Source organism: Sander lucioperca, chromosome 6 (genome assembly GCF_008315115.2).
Source record: "Sander lucioperca isolate FBNREF2018 chromosome 6, SLUC_FBN_1.2, whole genome shotgun sequence".
Lineage (NCBI taxonomy): Eukaryota > Metazoa > Chordata > Actinopteri > Perciformes > Percidae > Sander > Sander lucioperca.
Genome location: NC_050178.1, coordinates 16,905,183 through 16,932,649, shown reverse-complemented (window position 1 = coordinate 16,932,649; position 27,467 = coordinate 16,905,183). Strand labels below are relative to the sequence as shown.

The 27,467-nt window shown below is 42.8% G+C and overlaps 1 protein-coding gene across 8 annotated transcripts in view; it reads right to left on the bottom strand.

Annotated features, from left to right (window-relative positions):
* Nucleotides 1-3,098: 3,098 nt before the first annotated feature.
* Nucleotides 3,099-27,467, bottom strand: part of cadpsa (Ca2+-dependent activator protein for secretion a) — a 236,621-nt gene continuing 212,252 nt past the window's right edge. For all 8 annotated transcript variants that reach the window (XM_036002087.1, XM_036002088.1, XM_036002089.1 and 5 more), the window contains 2 exons: nt 6,317-6,421; nt 3,099-4,211 (listed from right to left, as the gene is read on the bottom strand). In XM_036002087.1, the coding sequence (XP_035857980.1) occupies nt 4,041-4,211; nt 6,317-6,421 (276 nt within the window). In that variant the 3' untranslated portion in view covers nt 3,099-4,040. The remainder of the gene's footprint in view (nt 4,212-6,316; nt 6,422-27,467) is intronic.

Sequence of the window (27,467 nt, the reverse complement as noted above, 5' to 3'; positions counted from 1 at the left end):
AGGGGACACGTTCTTTCCACGTTTGCCATTCACCTTTATTTCAATGTTCTGGGCCTTGGTGGGCTCTTCTAGAAGACAGAAGCACGATGAACCCGCCGCTAACTTCATACATGGAGCGAAAAACAACTAAGGGAGTGATAACTGGGGACATGCAGTACTTGCACACAGGGCGACACACAGCTCTAGGAATACAGTATAGAAAACAGCTAACAGAGGGAAAGTACAGGCAGACTTCACTTCCCATCATTCCATAATATAAAAATGTGGATTAGCCCTATCATACATCCTGGAATGAAGAACAGGGTCCATACAAGAACAGATGGCAAATCAACAACTTTAACTAAAATAGAGCATTTGTTTTAAAATTAAAACATGGATAAGGTTGAAAACAGGTCTATCAGTGTGATAAAAACCCAAACTATATGTGTATTGCTAACTTATCTATTAAGCAGAATAAAGAGAGGGACATGTCAAAGGTGTTAGGTTGATGTGGAAATCAAAGTACCACCGTTTGAAGAAATGAGACCACAAGCAGTTAGTGTTTCCTTCAACAGCAAGATGCAGCTTGTGTTGGCACTGATACATTTATATGCAGGCAGTTTGACACTGATTATTCAATGAGTAACACAGTTTCACCTTGTGTGTAAAGAGTAGACACAGTTTTCTCACTCTGAAACGGAAGATCTTGTGACATTCACAAAAGTGGTAGTACAGTGAAATGTATAGCTGGAGGCCATATGGGATTCTATTGAAGCCATCCATCAGATGGTACTGAGACAGACACCCCCCCCCTTTGATTCAAAAGCATCTCCTTCAAGTTCACTGCACAAACACAGACCATTTCCCATTCATATTTGCTCCTTTATTTTCACCTTTTTTTTTTTTTTTTTTTTTTTACTTTTTGATAAATGTGTGTAATGTTTGTGCACTTGGGTGCATGTTTTGCAAATACATAACAGCAAGTTGCACAGAGTTAATTCTTTGTTTCATATATTTTCCACTGCAGGAGGTTGGAGTCAATGTTAAAAGAAGATTTTAACATTTTGTTTGCCGTCTTACCCAAAATCAGAGCAGAAAGACAGCTGTTTCCAGAGACGTACCCAACTTTGGTTAAAAATATCTGATCATTCATCATCCCAAACAACACTTCTTTCCAGTGTTGCTGTTACTTGCTGGAAAACAGTAACATTCCCAAACAGTGGATCGTAATCACACAGGATTCATTCTATAATGAACTCTGTTTTTGCAGTTACCAACTTCATAATCATGCCATTTAAAATAACTTCAAACTGAGACCTCTTATCTGTCGAACATCTCAACTTCAGTTGGGTTTTAATTACAGAGGTTCAGTGATATGTAATGCTTAGCCATTAGATTTTCCAAAGCTAAACTAACAATTTCAGAAAGCTGTTAAAGGTTTGCCTGTTTTGTCTGTGCAATGTTATCCCTATGGGATGTCTTTGTTAACCCATGTAATTCCTGATATTGTTTTACCTTTCAGAATTTATTCTGTTGATTTGATACTGTGTGTAATTTTAGTTTGGGCTTTTTTTTTCTCTTTTCTTTTTTCAGTATTTTAGTTTCTTTCTATTTGAATTGGATTATGCATTGGAGAGTGCCCAGATTAAGCCCCATTTGAGGTTTTTTTTGCATCCCTCCATCAAATAATTTATTGATTATGTGTATATTAATCTGTAGTATTTGTACATGTGTAAACCGATAAACTAAACTAAACAGTAGGCTCTTCAAGCTCTGGAAGCTCAAACTTTCTGATTTGGGTTTGCCTAGTCTATATCCTTGACGTTACACTTCCGGGATTGCTCTGGTGCTGCAGGAAATTCCGCCGGATGCATGTATTTTCCGTTTCCTTCTGCTTTCTTTGTGTTGGAATTTTAAATTTGGTGGCTTTATGAGGACTATGGTTAACTGCTCTTCAGATCTCTGCAGGGTAAATCCAGACAGCTAGCTAGACTATCTGTCCAATCTCAGTTTTCTCTCGCACGGCTATTTTGTAGCGGTTCTGTGCAGAGCATGACGATTCTGATTGGTTTAAAGAAATGCCATTAAACCAGAGCAGGTTTTCTTCCCATCCCTGAATGCTATGTGGAGTAGCCACAGCTATGCTTTGGAGTAGGGTCTGGCAAAGCAAGACTAGGGTTTGCCAAACAGATGACACTGTCTGAGCTTGGTAAACCTGACTAGCATGGCTTAGCCAGCAGACAACTACTGACAAACTGTCAAATATTTTGCACTTATTCAATACGATTCAATTCAATTCAATTCAATGCTTTTAAATTATGCTCCACACATGCAAAAACCTAGACCATTTTACATCATATTAGGCTAATTCGGAGAGGTGAGATATGACATTGATAATGATCTCATACGTCACCAGGTAAGAGGCCGAAGAATGGGACTTCTCAAAATGACAGAATGCTTTCTTGAGATGTCAACGTTGGCTGAATGATATTCTTAGTTTTTGTCCCTTTTTTACTAAAATTACTCACTTTGTTTACCCAGCAACTTCATTGTTGACGATGCCTTGGATTCCGTTTGCTGTCTGACGAAAACCGTCAGCGTCACATCATATCACAGCACATCATTTTAAAGTGCTCATATTATCCTCATTTTCAGGGTCATAATTGTATTTAGAGGTTATATCAGAATAGGTTTACATGGTTTCATTTTCAAAAAACACCATATTTTTTGTTGTGCTGCACACTGCTGCAGTTCCTCTTTTCACCCTGTGTGTTGAGCTCTCTGTTTTAGCGACAGAGTGAGACATCTCACTTCTGTTCCATCTTTGTTGGGAGTCGAACATGCGCAGTACCTGGATAAGGACTACAGAGAATGAGGGCGTGCCATGCTAGCAGCTAGGCGAGCATTATAACGTGTGTTACAAAGTGACGAGCGTTTGTCTCTGAAGTAAAGGCTGGACTACAATAGAGCTGTTTGGAGCAGTTTGTGAACAGTGTTTTCTGTTGGAGATGGTAAATCCCTTTGGGGTGGACTTTGGGCTTTTTCACTTTGTAAACTTATTACATGCACAAAAAAGATATATAACACAGTAAATGAAAGGGAAAAAGGCTAAAAGCATAATATGAGCACTTTAAACATTTAGTTTGGTCGACACATGATGCAAACCCATTACCAAAAAAAACACACCTTTTACAACAATGCAACTGCACATGTTTTTTAGCATACAGACAAATGTGTAGCCTTGGTTGTAAACTTGAGAACAAAACAGTCAACCATATTGCTTGATTCAGGGCTAATTTGGAAAATATTTTATGAATGTTTTGTTTCAACTCTGTTGTTTTGGACCTAAAACCAACAAGTAACTATCAGTGCCATTTGGATCAATCACAATATGACTTCAACAGTGAAAAGTTCATTATGCATATTGGCAGACTTAAAAAAAAACAGACACCTGTATCTATTTCACTATTTCACTTGGAACCAGTGTAAAGTAAAGAGACTGCTCCATGTACTTTTCAGTCTTAGCGAAAAGCAACAGAAATGCTCCTGTACAAAGACTGTGGACATTTTCGGTTGCACAAAATGAAGGTACAACAAAATGTTTTGAAGGAACTCCATATACTGTAGATGCAATCACCTGCCTGTCTTTCTCATTTTATTTGTGAGGCTGCTTTGCTTCGCTTGGCGTTCACGGTCACATCTGCACTTGTCTCACACTCCTGTCACATTTTAGCCTCTTTTGGATATTCTGGAAACTCATTTGCCCACATTTGAGTTTTAGTTTTGAGGAATTAAAGCTTACATGGGGAATTTCTAAATGAATAGCATTGATAGGACAGCCTTGCGCGTTGCAAGTGTTTATAGACACAATATGCATTTTCTTCTTGTATTGTATTCAGACAGAAATGTGGAACTATTACAGGAATGCAACAAACTGAAACAGCGAGGGGAAAGGTTGGACGTTAGGCCAGTCTGCAGGCATGGCTGCCTGGGTTCTCAGGCAGTATACCACTCCCCCCTCTGAAAAGCTTTGACTTTGTAGTAGTTTTCAGGCCCATGATCTAGTTGTCGTCGTCTTCATCACTGTCCTTCATGGTAACGCCTTGCATCCCTCCTTCCCTCACCGAGGCAGTGGCTTCTTCCAAGGTTAGCCGGTTTCTCACTGTCTCATACATCTTGCTGTTCAACGTGGAGTCCAGCACCCCTTGAAGGCGGAAGTCACGGTACTTTTTCTATCACATCAACAAACAAAACAATCAGAGGGTTCAAGGTTCACCAGTTGTGGAATGTAACTAGTAAGTACATCTACTCAATTAGATGCACTTCACAAATGTTGAGGTACTTCTACTTTACTTGAGTCTTTTCTTTTCATGCCACTTTCTACTTCTACTCTGCTACATTTCAGAGAGAAATATTGTACTTTTTACTCCACTACATTTATCTGACAGCTTTAGTTACAAGTTGCAGAGTATTTTTACAATGGGCTATTAGTACTTTTACTTAAGTAAAGCATCTGAATACTTCTTCCACCATTGAGTTTCACTGTATCAGTCTCAAAAGGGAGTCCCCATGTCATCTGAGCTGCCTGATCTCTAGTCTATACGTTCCACTTCCAGGATTGCTCTGGTGCTGCCAGAAATTCGGCCGGATGTTGGGCAAGTGAAAAAAAAAAACTTGCCCGAAGACAATTTTTACTGGCCCCTATACAGATTGTTTTGTTTGTTTTGTTTGTTGTTGTTTTTTTTTTTTTTTGTTTTTTGTTTTTTGGGGCTCGAAAAGAACATTTGAAAAAACATTTTAAAAAAACGTCACAAAAACAAAAATGTCAAACTTCGAAAAAAAAAGTCTAAAAAGTATAAAAACACAAAAAACGACCAAAGCATTGGAAAGAGTCGGAAAAAAACGGCAAATGTCGAAAGTGAAAGAACGTTAAAAAAAAAAGTAAAAAAACTTGAAAGCGTCAAAAGCATTAAAAGTGTAATTTTTTTCCGAAAACGTCAAAAGCGTCAAGCACCAAATAAATTCTTGATTGGCCAACGGCACATTCAAATCAGATCATTCAACAAGCATTCTCCAACGGGGGCAAGAGAACGATAACATCATTTATGATACGATGATGCCCGAACGGGGAAGTGGGTTGTTTTATTTACTTGCCCGACATGGCGTGTTATCTGTCACTGTCACTTAACAGAGGAGTAGTGTCCTACGGGTGCAGCTCCTACTCAGACACTTCACACAACATTTTTAGTCCTGACCCTAACCTCAGTCACGTACACTAGGCTTCCAATCTTTTTTGTATGTATGTAGCCTGTGTGCATTCATGTCCCATTAATGCTTGTTACTAACTTATCTCCGGACAGCTTATTCCCTGGAGTCCTTATGTTTTCTCATCTTGCAGTTTTCCTTGAATTAGGGTGGCACCTAAATCATGGTTGCAGCTGCCGCTGTGGTCCTGCTCAGCGCCCTGCTACGCCCTACTATGCCCTGCTACTCCCTGCTACGCCATACTATGCCCTACTGCGGCCTGCTACGCCCTGAACTGCTACCACTACTATTTCTAGTCATAGTTCCATTATCTTTATTGTTACTATAATTGCAACTGTTCATCATACCCCCTACCAGCACCAGCAGATGCCCGCCCGCCAGGTTTCTGCCTAAAAGGAAGTTATTCCTCGCCACTGTTTTGCATTGTTGGAATTGTTGGGTCTTTGTAAATTATAGAGTGTGGTTTAGACCTACTCTATGTGTAAAGTGTCTTAAGATAACCTTTGTTATATTTTGATACTATGAATACATTTGAGTGAATTGGATGTGTAAGGGAAAAGGTAATCTTTATTTCAAAAAAGAAATGACTGGTCACAAAAACATGAATGACCCTAATCTTTTTTTCATTTTGAATGTTTGAACATGATGCAACAGGGCCGGTTGTAAATTAAAATTTTATGTTGCAACCTGTACAAACTGTATTTCATAAAACCACTTAAATACATTATTTCAGTTGTTGACACATTCAAGTTTTTAATTTATCAAATTGGCTATACCTATGTAAATGGTTTTTGGAATATATCGGGAAAATCGCAATAAACTGTTTTGTTGAATCGCTGCCACTCACTGTTAAAAGCCTCCACTCTACCAGGAAGGCCAAACTTAAAAAAGTGTAACTGACAAAAACACCACACTGAGCGTGAACAGAGGAGACAAATCCATTTTTACAATAATAAATGTCAAATCATGTTGGAAGCAGCAGTGAAATGTTATAATGTACCAGAGTTATAAAAGAGTCTCTTAACTTGCATGATATAAGTGGTTTAGAAATGTGAAAGGCAGCTGTTCTCACCTTGACAATCCTGATGAGAATCTTCAGTTGATAAAGGTGGAGCTGCAGGTCCATGCGGTCAGTCAGCCATGTTCCTAGCAGGTTCATTGTGCTGGTGTACCATTGCTGTAGACACACAAGCACACAGTACATATCATCTACTGATGGCCTTGTTGAGCTTGTTAACTTTATAACACCCACATCAGAAAAGATGTGAACATTGCAACGCTCAAAACAATGAATCCATCAACACATTCTCACTCTCATTGCGTCAAAAAGCAACGTTTGGTCTGGTGCCTTTGGCGTTTGTTATTGACGCAAAAAGTCTCTTTGAGGGTCTAGCCCTTTGGCATCATTTTTCACTGTGCTTGGTGGGGACACTTTTGACACTCTGGGTCGGGACGTACATTTAACTGACACGCGGGACAAGAACGGGCAACACATTCTCACTCTCATCACGTCGAATACGGACGCTAGGTCATGTGCCTTTGGTGTTTGTAGCTAAAGGTCTTCTTTACCGTCATATCTAAACGCGCTTGGTCGGGGCTCTTGGCGTCACTTTTGACACTCTGTGTCGGGAGGAACATTTTAACTGACATGCGGCACAAAAAAGGGACAGTTAGGTTTAGGGAAAGATGGTGGGTGGGATTACAAAATGTACATTTCAGTGACACGCGGGTCCAGAACGGGACATGAACCCTGGTCTCCTGGGTGAAAGTCCTGTGTTGTTTGACCCATCCACCACCCCAACCAACCTCCCTACGCGGCATTTTGGTCTTTTATACTACTCTCTACCGCTATTAATACTACGTCATCTTACAGCGCCGCGGTCGAGCTGCTGCTCTGCCCGGTGCGTTCCATACAGATGCTGAAGGGTGATTTTTGCGTCGGTATCTGACGCTGAGAGACACTGACCAAGCGTCAGTATTTGACGAGTTGGGAGTGACAACGGGTTGGAATCCATTGACTTTGCTCATGTGGTATTTGGCAGAAACAGCAGGTGATGTCATCCTTGCAGTGTATCATGATGACAGAGTTTCCTTGTGGATTGTTGAAGGAGAAGCCAGAGGGACAAGGCTGACAAACAACTCGTCTCTAATCTGAAGATGTTCATGTTGTGTCTCCATTAGAAAATGACACATAGCACAGAGCAGGCACTTCTCTATAGCAGAGGGGTGGTTCTGCTGCAGTTCAGCGGTGCCCACACAGTCGTGCCTGGGAAGTTTAATCATGTGGGGCCCCATCAGATAGTCCCGTAGGCTTCGGATTTATTTAAGTCTGGAGCATGGGCCCCGGGTAGATGCAGCAGCCAATGAGGCGCCAGTTAATGGGGATCCTAATAAAGGGTAAGGCTTCTGATGCTCTTGGTGCAAAGCAGCATGTTCTGCCATGGGCACTTGTCAAAGTCCATGACACAAATCTTTTAGGTGTCAGTTTGGCAGTATGTTCCAAGCTGCGGTCTTTCTCTATGAGTTTTGTTGAAAACAACTGACCATCAAAGCAACAAATGACGTGATAAATGATGTTACATTGACTGTTTTTTTCTGTAAGCACTTCAAACACTTACTATAGAGGTTGTTTGAAAGCCTGGTACTGTAGTGATTGCCGTATAATAAGTAATCATTTTTAAGTAACTAGGTAAGGAAAACTATTTTTTACTATGCCAAACAGATGAAAGGGATGTGTGTTTTATTGATTACAAGTGACAATTACAAGAAGTAAACAGGCACATTTACATGTCATCTGTTTGTATTTTGAAAATATTCAGCACTGCAGAACTGTATCTGTACTTTTTTTCAGCAGGATATGAACATGTTTGTCCTGTTAAAAACTAAACAAAAATATTTTATTTAAACCCACTTCACAACATCTCCGACGGATAGCTGACTTCAATGACTTCATCAGCCAAACACCGTAGCAACAACAGTGTGCCAGCCACGTGCATCCCTTTTAAGTGTCCCCTGGAAACAGTATCCGTCGGTGTGTGTCTGGGCTACCTGCAGCGTGTTTCGGCGGCAGTAGTTCAGTCCACGGGGAGTGGGCTTGGGAACCGGAGGATTGCCGGTTTAAGTCCCCGTACGGACCAAGTATGGAACATGGACTGGCAGCTGGAGAGGTGACAGTTCACCTGCTGGGCACTGCCGAGGTGCCCTTTAGCAAGGCTCAAACCCCCAATGGCAGCCCCTTCACTCTGGCATCTCTCCATGTATCAATGTGTATCGGTCCTGTTTGCATCTGTGTATTTTGGGCCTGTGTGTGTACTCTGTATAATGGTGGAAAACTTAAATTTTGCCTCAGGGATGAATAAAGTAGGTCTTCTTCCATCTCTATATTCTTCTATATTTAGTTGTGTTTTCTCTATTACATGTGGGTTTCTGTATTTGGTTGGGTTTCCTGTATTTGCAGCTATGTCTTGTTAAATTGGAGAAGATGTCTATATGCGTGCGTTTTCTTACTTTGCAGAGCGTTGAGTCTTGGGCCAGCACGCAGTCCTGACTTTCACTACTTGACAGTTTTTGCTTTGCGACTCAATGGACACAATTCATTGAGCTCTCATAAGTACTGAGGTACCAAAGCGAGCCCTAGTCCTGTTACTGCCATTTACACAGGTGTTACAAGCTTCAACCTTGAAACTCTCCCACTGCTTTATTTAGACCAGCCTTCTCTGAACAGGGAGCTCTGAGAGGCACACAGAGCTCCGAGCACGGCAGCCATGCAGAAACACAGCCAAAAGGCTGCAGATGTTTCTCTGTGGGCCCTGACTGTTCCCAGTCTAATTGATGGATAATGATGAGCGGTGCTGATATTAATAGAAGCCGACTGACTTTCAACAGTCAGGGTCACAGCAGAATGGATGGGGGGCGGGAGAATAATGGTTAATGTTTAAGAGGGCTGAGATGCCAAGGGGCCACTTATAAGTTGTACAAGACAGATTTTATTCTTGAAAGTAAACAATCATATCAAATCTCATCATGGTGATTGAATATGAGCTCTATTGTACCTCAGATTTGACAAAGTAGAAAGTCAAAGGTGTATTCTGCTCATTGCAAAACATTAGCTGAACAGTTGTTCAACCACAGTAGTCATGTTTATTGACAACAGTAACAAGGTTGTAGATGTAAAGAAATATTCAAGAAAGAAAAACGCAAAATAACTAGAGACCATCTTGTGATGGGCTCACACCAGCCGATGACGCGCATTGCCAGCTCTATCTTCACAGCGCTGTGGAGGAAGGTCTGGCTACACTACAGATGCATTCTGGGATAGGAGAAAATAACACTCTGGGCTGTTTACATTTCTTTAAACCAATCACAATTGTCTTGGGTGGTGCTAAGCTCCGGACAGTGGTTCTGCACAATAGTCTCGGGAAGGAACTTGTTTTGGTGGAACTTTTGCACCCTACAAGACTAGCCACATACAATATTAAATGAAGTTAACTGTTCACACAACACAGTAACGTGAGCTATTTAAATTCAGTCCCAAAATGCTCCAGTTAGAGAGGGAATGACGTAAAAATATTCTTTGTAAATCTTTACAATCATTCCCCGGAAGAACCAAGCAAGCCTGCGTTGTTGCAGCATTCAAATTTTCTTCAAAACCATTTTCAGCGTGTAGCTTGCTAGCTCAAAGTTTGCTGTCGCCAGGCATTTATCCTGGAAATGTACTTCTGTTGATCCAGACTACACCAGCTGTAACGCCAAATCGGGCCAGGGCTTTAAAGTGGGGGGGCCAAGACCCCTTCCCTACTTCCGGTGCCCTTACTCGGACCACACCCATCTTCAATCTCAGCCTTCATTTAGATCTCAAAAACACACCTGTAAAGTTTCGTGACTGCATCTTGCACGGTTGTGACGCTATCGTGTTAACAAGAATCTGTCCTCGGACAGACATAGTACTCAAAACTGCTTCTGTGGTAGTACAACCAAACACACACGCACAAACACTGAAATCATTGGTCAAAGGCTCATTTTTATAGTGAAACGTCAGAAGAAACAACACAATTCCAACATTTGTGTAAGAAGCCATAGAAACACAAAGACATGACTATGTTTGCTTTTGTGCAAATGTGTTGCATGTTGAGAGTTGGTGTGGAAATAAAGAGACACAATAGCAGCTAAAGTAACATCAGATTGAGAGTTTTCGCAGCGTTATAGACAAACTTTTGGAATATATCTTTGGCATCTTACTTAACCAGAGGATTAAATTGCCAATCTGCACCAACAATGATCATCACAGTGCACAAAAATATCTGGATTTTTTTGTCTAAATTTGAATTGCCAGATCAAACACAAACAACCAAAACGTGCTAAGTGGGACACCAAGATCAGGCCGACTGAGGCCGCAAGCAGAGGAAGCGAGCAGGTCTCCGTGTAGGTGAGGCTCCGTCAGTGGAACATGGCTTAGAGAGAAGATGGCAGAGCCGGGGTGAATCAGCGAGGCGACCTGGTGCCAGCAGCTTCCTATCTGTCGCTGTGTGCCTGTGAAGGCTTCGGCGTGGCAGCAGGCCTGTGATCTCGCCCCGAGCACAACCCCCCGCCGAGAGGCCAGGCCTGGAGTGACTGATCCGCTGACTGGCTGCTCTCCCTCTTTCTTTCCATCATCCACTCCTCCCTCGCTTCTCCTTAAGACTTTGCACCGTGCCACACAGCTCCCATCTGCAGACATTCTTACAGCAGCCATTTTGTGTCCTGTTCGGCTTCACTCCTCTTCATTTTATATAAAAAAAAAAGAGGCTTTGACAGCTTTGTCACAAGTCTTCTTGCTGCCATGACTGGCATTTTGGAGGTCTGTCAGGGACATCTTGTGTACACATAATGCCTGCGATTTTCATCAACTTTAAGATCTTTTTAATGCCAGTTTGAACGCAATACCAGTTTCCTCATTAAATAATTAAAGTGACAGCTGATCCATCAGAAGGTATTTGCATGAATAGTTTACATTTTAACCAGTACTACAGGACACAGACTGCTGGCTCTGCATTAAAGACATAAAACGTTAGCTGTGTTTACGACAACTTCCCTTATACCAGTCCAAGGATAGGATAGTGTCTCGTGTTATGGATTGCAAAGCCCTTTTATCCAAATGTATAATATGTGTTTTTCACACACACACACAAACACACACACACACACACACACACACACACACACACACACACACACACACACAAACACACACACACACAGTTAAAAACAATATTGTTAAAAAATGTAGTAATTTAAAAAAGTTTGTTGCATGGTTAAAGAAAAATAGGCTATATACAATCTATTTCTTAACTGCTAGTTAACTTGCTAGTGCTAACTTTGCGCTATTCTCTTCTAGCACCATTCTTATTAGGAAAGTGTCTGCATGTGTCAACGACAATGCACGCAACATCGTGGCTGTTCTACTGGTACATTAAATCAGCAGTCCACGGACGTTAAACACATGCGTGTAAGCGTGTCCGAGCCTCCCAGACGGGTGAACTGGAACTCAGTTTCCTGCTTGTCGGTTAACGTGGGTTGTCCAGTTTAACACACCTCCCAGCCAATCATGAGACATTCAGCCGCAAGCATTGTTCAACTGCCATGGAATATAACCTTAAAATCCATCAGATATCCATGACGAAATGGTCCTTAAAAGCCCATAAATTGATCACATCAATGGAATTATTTTGCAAGACCACAGTCTCTGTAATCGAGGGTGATTATCCAATCCATGAATACAAGGCTGATACTTGTGGAGAGCATTATTCTCAAGTTGTCGTGGAGAGAGTCATCTTCTTAGGAAAGTAATCATAGAGATGCTTCCATGCAGATGGTCTATGTGCTTGACATTGCATGCACAATCAGGTACACAGCTGTTCATTTTCCCAGATGTTTCAACTGGCCTTGCATTGTTGATTACAGCTTATGAGATGGATCAGCCCTACTCGGAATCCTAAGGATGCCCTGAAGTCTCCCTACAGCTTCCCTGTCTAAAGTTGCAAAGGACGGGCTGCTGGCTCCAGAAGTGTTTTGCAGCTAAATATGTCTTCTCCTGCCACAATAAAAGGCAAAATAAGTAGATAATTGTATGTATTATCATTATTATTCTTATTTGTGTATTTTTTTTAAAATATTATTAAAGTTTCAACATACCTTTTGAGGGACATGCACTGAATGTGTTAATCAGCAATTATATCATAATTATCCTGTTTACTTGTATTATTATATCAGATGTATTTACTCCTTGTTGCTGTTTGTATGTATGTTTGTTCTTATGCTTTGCCAACACAGATGTATTGACTTTGTCATGCCAATAAAGCAAATTGAAAAAAAAATGAGAGAGAGAGAAAGAGAGAGAGAGAGAGAGAGAGAGAGAGAGAGAGAGAGAGAGAGAGAGAGAGAGAGAGAGCGAGCATGGCATTTCTTTGAATGAGAGAAATAAAACCTCATTTTCTGATGGTTTCTCAGCGGTTATGCTGTAAAGCACGGTGAGACAAAATCTATTTTGTTGTTTTATTTCCAAGTGTTTCTTAGATGAAACGGGCGGGCACACTAACCTGCAGGCTGTAGAGTGTGTTTACCCCTACAACCACCAGCAGCCCCTGTCCTGTCTTGTAGCTTTATACATCAGCGGACTAAGCTGCCTAATCTTCATGGATCTTTAGAATATGATGGAAACGCAGACAACAATAGGCTGAAGGAACCTTCTAGTTCCTTAAAAATAGTTCTGGGGGACCTAAAAGACCCCCGAACCTTGGGTCAAAACACGGCGTAAGTCTAAGAAATAGGATACAAATCACTCCATGGGACAAACATGAGGGGGTCCCTGGTATATTATTTATAATGTAAGGGGTCCTTGGCTGAAAAAAAGATTGAGAACCTCTGATGACTGTATCTGTTCGCATTGACGATACAATCTTTACAGTTAGAAGACAATTTAAATCATGCTTGAATAGGTACTCAAGCAATTTAGTATTGGACATCTGCACAGTTTGGAGACATGCAAGTAAATTAAAAGGTCAAAAAAGTAAGATCGGAATTGATAAAGTGGAGGACATATATCCTGACTTGAAGGTTGGGTTATGCTTAAAGGTCCCATGACATGGTGCTCTTTGGATGCTTTTATATAGGCCTCAGTGGTCCCCTAATACTGTATCTGAAGTCTCTTTCTCGAAATTCAGCCTTGGTGCAGAATTACAGCCACTAGAGCCAGTCCCACAATGAGCTTTCCTTAGTATGTGCCATTTCTGTGTCTGTAGCTATTGAGGAGGAGAGAGGGGTGGGCAAGGTGGAGAGTGGGGGTGTGGCCTGGACTAACTGCCACTTTGCTCGTTTGAAAGCCATGATGTCTCTCTCTTACGGGTGGGCCAAATTCTCTGGGCGGGCAAAGCAGAGAAAGGGGAGGTAACCTTCCTCCTTATGACCTCATAAGAAGGAGATTCCAGATCGGCCCATCTGAGGTTTCATTTTCTCAAAGGCAGAGCAGGATACCCAGGGCTCGGTTTACACCTATCACCATTTCTAGCCACTGGGGGACCATAGGCAGGCTGGGGGAACTCATATTAATGTTAAAAAACCTCATAAAGTGAAATGTTCATGCCATGGGACCTTTAAAAGGAAGTAGTTTGCATGATGAGTCGTACGACATCATCTCTTTTGTATATTTTAATAATGATTAGACACTCTTTTATATACAGTATATATACAAATATGTATTTATTTACCTGATTTACACTTTTTACTGATGTTTTGCACTTAAAGGACTGCATTGTCACGTCTGAGGAATAGCAGGCTTGGACCCAAAAGTGCAGAGTGTGGAGGCGCGGAAAGCAGTGAGCAGTTCAGAAGGTTTATTCAAATGAAACAGGCTTACAACAAAAGGTGTCCTGAGGCAGGCAGGCATGCATGCAAAAGGAAGTCCAACAAAAATCCAAAACCACTATAAAAAAACTAAAGACTAGAAAAACAAAACCACAATGACGAAGAGACGCAGGGAATGACAACAGGGGAAACAACGATGAACGGACTAGAGACAAAGAAAGCACAGAGACTAAATGCACGAGGTAACAAGGGTAGTAACGAGGGACAGGTGACATGAGGGCTGCTGAACAGGTGGAACACATCAGGGCGGGGCAGACAATCACAGAGGCGGGAAAACACACAAGGCACGAAGTAAAACAAGACATGACGCAGGAGAAACAGACACTACAAAGTAAAACAGGAAACTGAATGACAAGACAGTGTGAACAATACAACAATGACTAAAAGAATGAACACAAAGACAGGCTGACAAGGGTGAGACAAGCAGGTAAGGACTACAGAGACACATGAGGCAGTAAACAACGAAACAGGGAAATACTACTAAAATAAACAGGAAATATCACAACAGAAAACCACAACCATGACATGCATTCAATTTCATAGCACATTTAGAATGACAATAAAGACTATTCTATTCTATCTGAAGGCAAAAGACTGTGCAGCTGTTCCGAACATTCAAATGTGGGAATAACTGCACACACATTTAAAGAGCCATTCCTCAAAGGCATTCAGAGTGTTCACCTTATTCGTAGATACAAAAGTCACAAAAGCATTTGTGTGAAGCACGACAAGAGACCTTGAGGAAGTTCCACTCCTGCCTACTTTCTCTCAACTCCGTACATCTGGCCGATCGCTGCTGCGTGAAGTGCAGTACTTAGATTATCCGTTTTGCAATAAGTCTTGGGTCTTCTGATCATTTTACTAATTCCTTATCTTAAACCACTTTAATTCTTTCAAAACAGTGAGGCTGGTTGTTTCTTTTGCCCTGACTTTCCCTTCCAAATTGTATCCTTTACACCATTTCCGGAGCGATCTTTTCTCTGACAAGCAACTATCGAGCTCTTCAAATCAATTCTGTGTACTTCAAAATAGCCACATGTAAAAGCCACAGTTATACTTCAAACCTCTGGACAAGGTGGCAGTCCTTCAGTGCAGAATAAAGACGTGGCATCCACATGATATCGATAAAGTTGAAAGCCACTATGACGCTGTGTCAAATGAACAGTGATGGTCCCTCTTGCTTTGTTCCTCTTGGCAGGAACAAACAAAAGAAAATCATCAGACAGACAAATTCACCCAAGCTCTCTTTTATTAGGCCGCATGGGGATCAGCAGGGGGCTAGCGCTTGTTGACAGCCAAAACAAGCGTAATATGGCTCTGAATACATAATGCCATAACCCGGCAGGGATCAAATCTGTGACATTCTAACGAGTTCCATCTGAAGGAAGGGCTTCCATTCCTTCAACTGGCTTATCAGTGTGTGTGTATGTGTGTGTGTGTGTGTGTGTGTGTGTGTGTGTGTGTGTGTGTGTGTGTGTGTGTGTGTGTGTGTTTGTGTGCATTTGTGTGTGTGTTTTGTCACCTCACGACATGCTGATGAACTCCTACCTATACACAGGCAACATGCACAACACACACACTCGCACATATACATCTGCTGGTCCATCTCCATTTTGAGTGATAGTTGGGAGACAGAGCGACCTCCTGCCCCCATCTGACACCAAGCAACCCCCCCCCCACCCCCTCCCTCACACACACACACACACACAAACACACAAGCTCACATACACACACGCACACAAACCTCGCCTTGAAGCCAGTGTTCACACCCAAGTCTTCGCATGGCGCTTGGCAGGGGGGGCCTGCCACCAGCAGGATTTGATGCAAAAAATGGCACACCTCTTCTTCTTCACCACCCCCCCCTCCACCTACTCACCTCTTTCATGACCCTTCTGCATATATTTTCTGTTTAGTGTAATGGGAGGCAGGGGCGGATCTAGAAAAATATTTATGGGGTGGCGAGAGGGGGGCAGGAATTTTTGAGGGGTGGCAACATATGGCAGACTTATATATACTGAATTTTATCACAGTTTGATGAGAAATAGTCTGTACACACTACAAAAGGGCACAGGCTGCCATTTACAAACTCAGACAGACAAACTTAATCTCATGCAACCAATATCTGGCATTTGAGGTTTCATGTGAAACAGTTCATATTAGGAATAAGTGACCATACGATGTGATCTCACTTAATAGGAGACAGAAGTATGATAGAAGTAAGGAGCATCATCACAGCAAAGGCATTAAGGTAAGACACAGGTGATGAGAGGAGAAGCAAACAGTTTTGGACTGTGTTAGAGAGGCAGCGTTGCAGGTAGCATTTGTACAAGATTAGGAACTGTCATTGATTAGTTCTAACCATCAGACTGTGTTAACACACACTAACATTGTAGCCTGGGAGAGTATTTTAGAACATTTTTAAACATGAATTTTTATATTTATGTGATGTTCTTATTCATATGTAACTTAGTATATATGCAGCAACAGTTTCCATACCATGTGGAGCAGCTCGACTGGAGCTCGTTGCTGATGGCCCAGGCACTCTGCTTTCCCTTTCACTGTCTGAGCCCTGCACGGTATCTTGTCTCTCACTTTCTCCCTCCACATCTTAGTGATGCTCTCCCTCCATATCTTCACCGCTGTGGTGTTCTCCCACCTCTTCCTGTCCACGGTCGCCTTGGCCTTGAATTCTATCTCTGTCACCTTTCTGTTGCCCTTTTCTCTCCACCTCGTCTTCATCTTCTCCCTCTCCTTTCACCTCTTCTCTCTCTCCTTTCACCTCTTCTCTCTCTCCTTCCACTTCTTTTCTCTCTCCTTCCACCTCATCTTCTCCGTCTACCTTGCTCAGTTGTTCATTTTCTATTTCTCTTGCCTTTCTCTTTGGTGAGAAAAAACTACATATGCTACCTTTCCTCTTCATTTCTATAAGATTAAAAGTAATTTTACAATGTTTTCCTTGACAGACGTTGAATCAGTATTAGCTTTTGTAGCCGACTTTACACAGAACAAACGTCAGACCTAACTAACATTATATGTATAGTTAGCAAAATAACGTTCTTCAACCTGATTTTTATCATCTCAAAATCAGCATCGCAACTATGCTAGCACTGTTCTTTCGTTATAATTTCATTTCTTGATAGATAGTTAATCTGTTTTGACCTCTTTCCTCCTGTGTCTCCTTTCCTCACGACTCCTGGCTCCCTCGCTTTGCGCCACTCAGTTTTCCAAACAAATCAGGCTCTTGCCACTCTGGCATCATCTCGTGCTGCATTCACTGCAGTCGGACATTAGAGATTCGCGCTCATAAATTGTCAAATTGGCCATAACTTTTAATTCATTGCTGCCAACTGGGGTGGCAGCAGGGGTGGCAAGGCTTTCTTTTAGGGTGGCACTTGCCACCCTATGCCACCCCGGTAGATCCGCCCCTGATGGGAGGGAACTGGCCTTTTTTAGATTTGAAGGGCAAACAACACATGAAGACGTGCAGGCTTTTCCCTAGGTTTCTGGAAGACTTAGGTGCAAGTATTTGGCAAGGCCCCCCCCCCCCCCCTTAAGAAAATGTTACGATTTTCAATAAAAAAAAAAAAATGCTATTTCACATAATTTTGGACCATTATTATCACCATATCTATGTCCAAAACGTTGGAAAAGCTAGAGCACATGATCAATACAAAACACTCAAAAAGCTTAAAGACAAAACGTGCAAAAGAAGTCCACTGGGGATAGATAAGTTATGTAGTTACTTTTGATGCTCACATTGACTTTACATTCATTTGGTTTAGGTGCTGCCCAAAACAGCTTGGGTGCTGCACCTAAGCCTTACTGGGGATTTCCACCGAATGCAGAACGTCTGCGGACCAGCTCTGCTGCGTGTCGGCTGCGTGCTCCGCCGTCCATCAATATCCACTAGGTCCGGATTTATTGCGGTACGGCTGCGGTCATGACTGACAGCTGTAGTCACGAGGACCCACGAGATCTTGCGAATTCATGTAGAATAGGACCACAAAACCAACAACAGTCTGTTTCCATCCAGTGGAGTAGAGGGGAAACAACTCTGTGCTGTGTTTTCAAGGTGTAGTGCAGGGAAATATGATCCGCCGTGAGCAAGATGTATTTTATTTTGAAAATTAACCGGATGTTTTATTTTGCTTCTGTGCTCGACTTCCTGTCCCGCACTATCCGCCCTGTGCTGACTTGCTGCGGAGCTCTCCGGCGTCTGGCAAAAATAGAAGCTCTGCGTATCTGCTCCAGAGGGCTGTGGATCCCCGGAACTGTACCGGAGTCGGAACGCAGCCTTTCTGCAGTCAGTGAAAATACACACAGGGACGTCACTAGGATTGAAAGACAGGGGGGTCTTAGCCCCGAGGCTATGCAAAACTTTCCCTTGCAAAATCTTACTTACACACTCACACACTAGCATTTAGATACATCAAAACTGCATGGGGGTATTTACTTAGGCCGGACTGTGCTCCTGCTGAGTTCTTCTTTAGGCTAAGACTTAACCACTATCTATCTGTCTGTGTAAATGTGTGGTAAAGTAATACCATACCTAATTCCTCTCTCTATTAGATAAGTTGCAGGTCAAAATAAGACTATTATTATATAATATTAATTACTAGGGGTGTAACGATACGCGTATTCGTATTGAACCGTTCGGTACGAGGCTTTCGGTTAGGTACGCATTACAAACCGAACGATTCGTTGGACTAATCCTATTTCATTTTTTAAAAAAGAGCTTAAATTATGTGGAAAATATAATGTTCTCAGTGCTGCTGCACTCAACAAGGCAGCCCAAATGACGAAACAGGCAACATGCTGTCTGCCCTTCCCACTCTAAAGAAAAACACACTACTCCAGTCAGGCATGATACGCTAAATTAGCTCATTGCAATATGGTTGACAAGGATTTAAAGTATGTCTGAATTTAATAACCTGATGGTGAGATGAATCAAAGTTCTAGTATGTATGTATGTATGTATGTATGTATGTATGTATGTATATATGTATACGTATGTATGTATGTATGCTCATATATAGCCTACATTTAGGCAACATCTACATACTTGTTTAATTATACAGCAAAGGAATGCAGAAAGTTAAGTTGGTCAGAATCAAGTCAGACATCAGGCTGCATGCTAGCAGTAAACTACATATAACTATAACAGCACAACTGTACAGACCAACACTATGAGTTTGTTTTATTTGTTTCATAATGATACTTGAGTTCAGGATTTTAATGATTTTTTATTTGTATTTCCGGGTTTACATGACAGACAGTTGAATTCCTGAATAAAAATAATAAATCATTTTGGTGCGGAGTTTTGAGTTTTGGTTAGTTCCGCAAAAATATTTTAAATAAATCACAAATGGAAAGGAGACTACATTAAAATAATTTCCTGGAGGGTAGCTGGGCATACCCAATTATAGGAAGGGCAACCACCCGTAAGTGGTGCGCTTAGGTCATAAACAAGCGCCCCTCAGTAATTCTACAACAATCCGAGAGCAGAAGTTTAGCGGGGGAGCAGAAACAGCTTGAAATGAAGAAGAGGGGTTTGAGTGTAGGAGCACAGGAAATCTGTATATCTGAGTGCAAACATAAAGTTCTGAGCTGGAGAAGAGGATATTTCAGTGAGAGAGCACAGAGTTTGAGGAAGTGCATTAAAAATTCAGTATTAATAAAGTCACGGGCGCTTCTGCATGCGCTAAAATTGTAGACTATGCCTCTGTTTTTCTGTATCAAATATTTTATATACAGATTAATGATTGTAATCTTACCTTCACCTTTATAAAAAAACATTTAAAAAAATAAGCATTGACTTGACTAGGTTATTGTCTGTACAATAATCTTTGGCTCAATAAAAAACAGTGTGAAAAAGAGTGAAAGGAGCAAATAAGTCATGCATATTTACACACACGCGCACACACACATGCACGCGCGCGCACACACACACACACACACACACACACACACACACACACAAACCCCCAAAAAGCCAACTGATTTGTTAGGTCAGAGGCCCTCTTTTGTAGGGCCGCTCAGGAGCTTTTGTGCTGCTGAGAGCCAGGAATGTTGGAGCTGAGGAGGAGCCTCACCACAGGGGGTACACGGGGATTACAAGCAACCTGGGACTCTGCCTCTTTCTGCCTCTGCTGCTGCTCCTGTGTGTGTGTGTGTGTGTGTGTGTGTGTGTGTGTGTGTGTGTGTGTGTGTGTGTGTGTGTGTGTGTGTGTGTGCATGTACGCTTTTTTTAAGTGTAGGGCTGAGTAAGAAACCATTGTAGTTGTTGAGCACTGACTGGATTATGCCAGGAGTGTATGTTAAGTACAGCATTGAACACTCGGTCGGTCTTGTTTACATATTGTTTGTTCAGACACTTTTACTGATTTGAATTCTAATTTTGTTCATTTTGTCAGGTATTTTACTTCTTTGTTGTTCATCTGTTCTTCACCTGCTTATTTTCTTAGATGACCATGTTTTTCTTGAGTGTAAGTTATTGCAAGTGTTTATACTTAACATTGTGAAATATTATCAAAAAAAGTGCTGACTTAGTATTATCACAAAACGGACAAAAAAAGACGGTCTCACTGAATTCCGTGAAATGATCACAAACTGTTAACACTGCATTACGTGGTGGTGGCACGGAATGTGTGAAAATTCGATGTGGGAACCATGGAAAACAATGCCAATGTAAAGTCAATGAGAAAACGACGTAGCATTAAGAGCGACTATGGTAGCGAGTAGTACGAAAGCCCGAAAATCCGCGTAGGGAAGTTGGTTGGGGTGGTGGATGGGTCAAACACAGGACTTTCACCTAGGAGACCGGGGATCGTGTCCCGCGTGTGATGTTTCCTAAACCCAACCGTCCCGTTCTTCTTTTCCTAAACCCAACCGTCCCGTTGTTGTCCCGCGTGTCATGGAAACGTAAGCCCACCCACGACTTTTTCCTTAACTTAAGGGGCCGTGTTCATTTCACAGAATTCTTCCGTGGGCCCATCACAGAATGTTCGGCAATTCTGTGAAACTGCCACAGATTTTGAGTTAAGGGGCCGTGTTCATTTCATGGAATTCTGTGAGATCAGGTTGAAATTTGCACCAGTGTTGAAAAAATGCAAACACTTATTTTATGAAAATAAACCCTACAATGCAAACACATGATGACATGTTGCTGCTCCACACTTGTTTGAGTGCTTCACTGCAGTTTGGGATTGATATTTAGGGTGAATTTGTAATGATCATGGTTTTGGTTTGGGTAAGGGTTGAGGTTAAGTTAATACAGTCAATGGAAGTCTTAAAAAGTCTAATCTACATATTTGGAAAAGTAGAAGTGGAATTCCAGCTTGTTGATGCCCTGGCTATGTAGTTGTTAAAAATACCTTCCACACTCAAAAAGTAGCAGTGACAAATGAATCACCCTATTAGTATGCTAATGACTGTGGATCTAGTAGACGTGCTCTAATCCTTAATTTGACTGTGAGGGGAGGGCAGCCAAGATCCAGGCTTTGCCCTCAATGATGAGGATAAATGCAAACCGCTGTTTTTTCTGCTCACACTTTTTCAAATTGATACACACTATATACTCCTTATAATAGCTAAGTTCTCATTTCAGTAGTTTTAAGTGACTAAAGACACTTAAAACCCTAACCCTAAGTATTTTTGTTGCCTAAACTTAACTACAGTAGTTCCGTTTCAACATTAACTATGTGTTTAAAATGGCGGCCATCACTTAAATAGTATGGTCACATTATTAAAACTGTCACCACTGTCGTGTGTTACAATCACATTTAAAACGGCCAACATGTGGCAGTAAATAGAACGGTCATATATCTCGTTTTGGGAGTCACTGGAAAAAATCCACCCTTTTCTGTAGTTTAGGTCTGTTAAAATTCCGCCCTCCTTAAGAAATAAATCCAGTCCGAATGTGGCTGAAATCACGTCTTCTTCCCCTTTTTAATCAGAAGTTGCACATAACAGCCACCATGTGGTAAGAAGTGTGACTGGATGAGTAAAAACGGCTGGGTTCTCTGCTGGGCCTCATGAGGGTAAAGCACTGTTGTGACCATTTAGTGTTTCAATGAAATAGTATAAAACAGGGGTTCTCAACTGCTCTCACCCTGTGACCCACATTTTCCCATGGTCATTAAGTCGCGACCTACTTTCGTAGAATTCAAACCCAGCAAATTTATTTTTTACAAATAGCCTTTGAAAACAAACGTACGTCATTTTTTTTCTTTTCACATAAATACACACATTTACACTTTTTGGATGGTTTCATGCTCTCATGTGCTCTCAAGCACTTTACATAGCGCACACTGGGGTTTCTGTCCCTTTTTATCCTCAATGTACGAAAATTCACATTTTAAATACTCCGGGTCATATTTGCTTAACTAAAGTGAACGTTACTGAAATTATGGATACCATGGCTACAGCGCTAGACTGCTGCACGGCTCTGACCCATGTCCGTCAAAATGTTTTTTTCTAAATAAAAGACAAGTCCAAAATCAGATGTACATTAACTATAATTTTTTTATTTATTCACCAGCTGTCCGCGACCCACCCACAACGGGTCCCCGACCCACTTTTGGGTCGCGACCCCCTAGTTGAGAATCACTGGTATAAAACAGTGATTTGGCTGCTATAAAAACCTGCAAACCAAGGCGAACACTGATTGCAGTGTCCTTGATCAAAATATTCTACAGAAACAGAAACATATCTAAAAGGCCTTGACTGTGCCATGGCCTTCATTGACAAACAAAAGAAACTTTCAAAGGCAGCACTGACAAAGAAGAGGGGACATTTTACTGATTGTGCCACATCTGTTGTGAGGTTCTCCAGCAATGAGTATCTATCGCTAAGCACACCTGTGGCCATTTATAGTGCATTAAGCATTCATTTATTACATGTACTGTGCCTGTAAACCACCATCAGCAGTGATATACCAATAATCATTATTATACGTCAGAAAGATAATCAGTGATTTACTTTATAGTGCTCATCAAAACAGACTTTACAAAGTGCTTTGCAATAGAGGTTAAAATGAAAAGAACATGAACCAAAATGAAATATTTAAGTACATGTTTAAATGATTGCAAAACAAATTAAAGTAAAGCCCATATTCCAAAATAAATTAATTATCTTATTTACAGGTGACTACAAACCGATAATAAGAAAAAAATAGGTATTGATTGGGATCTCTTTTTCATGGTCATACGTCCATTTAGCTGACAACTTGTCGTGTGTGTGTGTGTGTGTGTGTGTGTGTGTGTGTGTGTGTGTGTGTGTGTGTGTGAGTGTGTGTGTGTGTGGGAGAGAGAGAGAGAGAGAGAGAGAGAGAGAGAGAGAGAGAGAGATGTCCTGCTGAGACCCAGCTGTGTCTGTAATTAGCAGGAGGCATGGAATGATGATTGCTGGTGCGGTAACACTAATGCCAAGTGGCAGGCTTCCTTTTGAAGGAGAAGGAAGGCCGCTGAGTGCCATACAGCAACACTACTTTTTCTTTCAAACACACATGCTTACACTGGTATACACACCTAGCCCATATGCACACAGACACAGACAAAGACAAGGGGGTGGGGGGGTGTTGTCCCTGACAGATCCTCCTGTTGCCGTGAAAGGACTGCAAAAGTGAAAAAAAAAGTAAATTAAGCTCTTTTCAGCTCTCAGCTCTTCAATATTGCTATCCATCTAACCAACACTGTAGGTCCTCTAATGCATCGTAACCTTAACCCATTGACTCAATATAGAATTATTCTCCCTATTTTAAAACCTAGAATGTGACAGCACCCTAGCAGAGTTTTAAAAAACAAGATGTGAGGATTAAGCAGATGTGTATTTAACCTTGTGCGTTGCTTCATGGTGGTCTACCATTGTAAGACCAGGTAACCACAATGTCCCCTGTTCCGGCCAAGGACTGCGTTGCATGTCATCCTGCCTCTTCATTTCCTGATTGCTCTCTACTGTGAAGTACCCTAACAAAGGCAAATATGGCCAAAATTACTTGAAACTTGTGATACTTTGGCCTTTACGTCAATGTTCCGGAGCGAGGTGCGCAGCCATGAAATGACGTCAAAGTGCAAAGGCTCCGCAAATCAGCGCAGCGCGTGGTCGTGCACCTCGGGGAGAGACGTCACACTGGGAAAAGCAGAAGCATTTTGTTGGAGAGTGTGGAAAGGGTGATGATTAGGGGAAAACTAGTCTACTATATCCTTGACGTTCCACTAACGGGATTGCTCCGGTGCCGCAGTAAATTCCACCGGATGGACTAGCCAGATCTTCCCTCGCTCCGCAGCGTGTGGATGGTCTGGCAAAGTGAGACTAGGGGAAAGCTAAAAACAGTCTCATGGAAAGAGTAATTTCAATTTGGAGATAAACAACAGTCACTTTAATAATTAGAGGCTTCAGTTTGACTTGGTCATACAGTATGACATGTTGCCTATGTTGCATGTCGCCTATGTCGCATATGTCCATGTTCTGAACACAATCTAAGGCAGGGCAAAGATCCTGCTGTCAGAGCCAGCTCCAGGCTGCATCCCACTGCCTCTTTTTACACTTCAACACATCTGGCCAATCGCTGCGAAAAGTGGGCTTAAAGCGTAACTCTCGCCAAAATGCAACGTAGGGTCTTTTTGTGAATGTACCTGAGTCAAACTTTAGTTTAAAAGCATATTCAGGATGGAATTGCCACTTTTAAGATTTACCATATTTTCGTTTTTCAGTCAAATGGTCTTTTGAATGGGAGTGCTAGGGGCACTTTTATGCTAGCCTCAAAATAGCTATTTTTAAAACACTAAGAAGGCTTGACACAACATGAAACTTTGCTCGAAGTATGACCAGGGTCTCTACACCTTAATGAAAGCATTGACAACATTGTTTGTGAGTTTACGAAAAAGAAAGGTTTTGAGCAACTTAGCTGTTGTTCTTCCGGTCGCCGTCTATTGAGCCAGTCAAAAATAGTCGAGGGAGGAGAGTAAAGATGGAAAGCTCCAAAACGATAGTTACGTTATTGTAACTCCAGATTCTATGAGTATAGGCGTAGCCCTCTAAGCCACGCTATTGGGTTTATCCCTTCGCGCATGCGCAGTCGTGAAGATTTTCTTTCCCGCCCTAGCGTGCCGCTCGGGCTTCAACTACGTCCGCAAATACTGTATATAAACAGAGCGGACCCGTAGCTCTGCTCCCAACATAAGCTTTTTCTTCAGCTAATGTAACTGGAGCAGGTGGCCCGGATCTTAGAGGGCTACGCCTATACCCATAGAATCTGGAGTTACAATAACGTAACTATCGTTCTATTTCGTATAGGCTTCGCCCTCTAAGCCACGCTATTGGGTTAGAGCGAAGGTGATGTAGTCAATGCCACCTGCGACCCAGAGCCCACAGTGGAACATAGACTAAACTTTTTTTCCCTCTCTGTCTCTCTCTCATGCACTGACAGGGGACTGTATCAGATAATCTGTTATCTAGGTAACAGGGCCTGCCATGGTAATAATTTGACCTAGCCGAGAGGGCAGGCGTGCATGATTGGTGAGGGTAGTACCTGATTGATAATTATGGGACGCCCGAGTCCCTCCCAGCCACCCAGAGTAGGGGGGGGAGGACCCCAGGCAGTGCACATGCAGTGGCACATATCATGATTGTAGGCGTGCATGGCAGTGAGAGAGGATGTGTGATAGCGACAAATATATATATATATATATACATATGTACATATATACATAGGCTACATATATATGTGGGACGCCGCTCTCCTCTCGGCACCCGGCCCACATACGACGGGGCATCATCCGTCGTTGAGTGAGGATAGGACCGAGTGAGTCAGAGAGGGCTCGGACATATCCCGCAAATAGAAACGGATGAAAGGGCATGGGGATGCCCAAGAGGCTGCCGCGCAGATGTCGGCTACTGACATGCCTCTGAACAGAGCTGTTGATGCCGATAGTGCCCTTGTAGAATGTGCCCGGATGCCCTGGGGGGGCTCCGCCCCCTCCGTGTTATAGGCCTGGGTGATAGCCTCACACAGCCAGTGAGACAGATGCTGTTTTGACAGGGCCACTCATTGGGAGTGTTCCCTATAGTGTACAAACAGCTGTTGTGTCCGCCTTATGTCCGCCGTGCGTAAAACGTACTGTGATAACGCACGCACCGGGCACAATCGGTGGGAAACCTCCTCCACGTCGTTGTTATGAGGCGGGGGGAAAAAACCCTGGAGGGAAAAAACCCTCGACCGAAAGGAATTTGTTAAAATATTCGGTGTGAAAGAAGGGTTAGGCTGTAGGGTGGCTGCGCTCCCGTCCCCTCTAATGGGGAGACAGGACGGTGAAACTGACAGCGCACATAAGTCGCTCACTCGGTTGGCTGACGTCAGGGCAAGGAGAAGCGCCGTTTTTAAAGACAGCAACCTGAGAGAGGCTTGTGCCAAGGACTCGAAAGGAGGCTTCCCCAGAGCTTGAAGCACCAGGGCCAGATCCCATTGGGGAGTGAGAGAGCGCACGGCGGGTTTTTGTCGTCTGACCCCTTTCAAAAAATGCTTTACTAGGGGGTGCGCAAAAACCGTTCTCTCTCCATAGCCTTCGTGGCAGGATGAAATGGCTGCTGCGTAGGCTTTGACTGTGGACGGAGCCAAGTCGTTATCCACCAATGTTTGGAGATAAGTCAACACGAGAGGCAGGGGACACGATATAGGATCTGTTTCCCTCTCCGTGCACCAGCGCTGGAAAGCGGACCAACGCGCCGCATAACATGCTGTTGTGGAGGGGGCTCTCGCGCTCTTAATAGTGCGCACCACAGCAGGAGGCAAGTCTAACCTCTGCAAGCGTTCCCGCTCAGCAGCCAGCCCCACAGTCGCTGGGTTATCACCGGGGGGTGGAATATCGCACCGTCCAGCTGTGACAGGGCGTCCTCGCGCCACGGCAACTGCCAGGGGGGACCCGCCAGCAGCTGGACCAGTGTCGGGAACCAGGATGCGCTCGTGCGCCACCAAGATGACCGACAGATTCTCCTCCTGGATACGTTCCAGGAGACGAGGAATCAGAGGGACCGGGGGAAAAGCGTATAGGAGGGTTCTGGGCCAGGGGTGGTGGGAGAAAGCGTCCACGCCGAGGGGTGGATTGTCCCGTGTGTTTTCTCGTGAGGCGAACAGATCCACCTCCGCTTTCCCGAACCTGCTCCACAGCATCGATTGTGCGGGAACCAATGAGCTTTTCTGCCAGTTTATGGCGAAACCCAGTGTCTGCAGGTGCCGCAGAACTGCTACAGTGTGCAGCGCCGCCGTTTCCCGAGAGGGAGCCAGGATGAGCAAATAGTCCAGATAAAACAGGACTCTGACGCCTTTT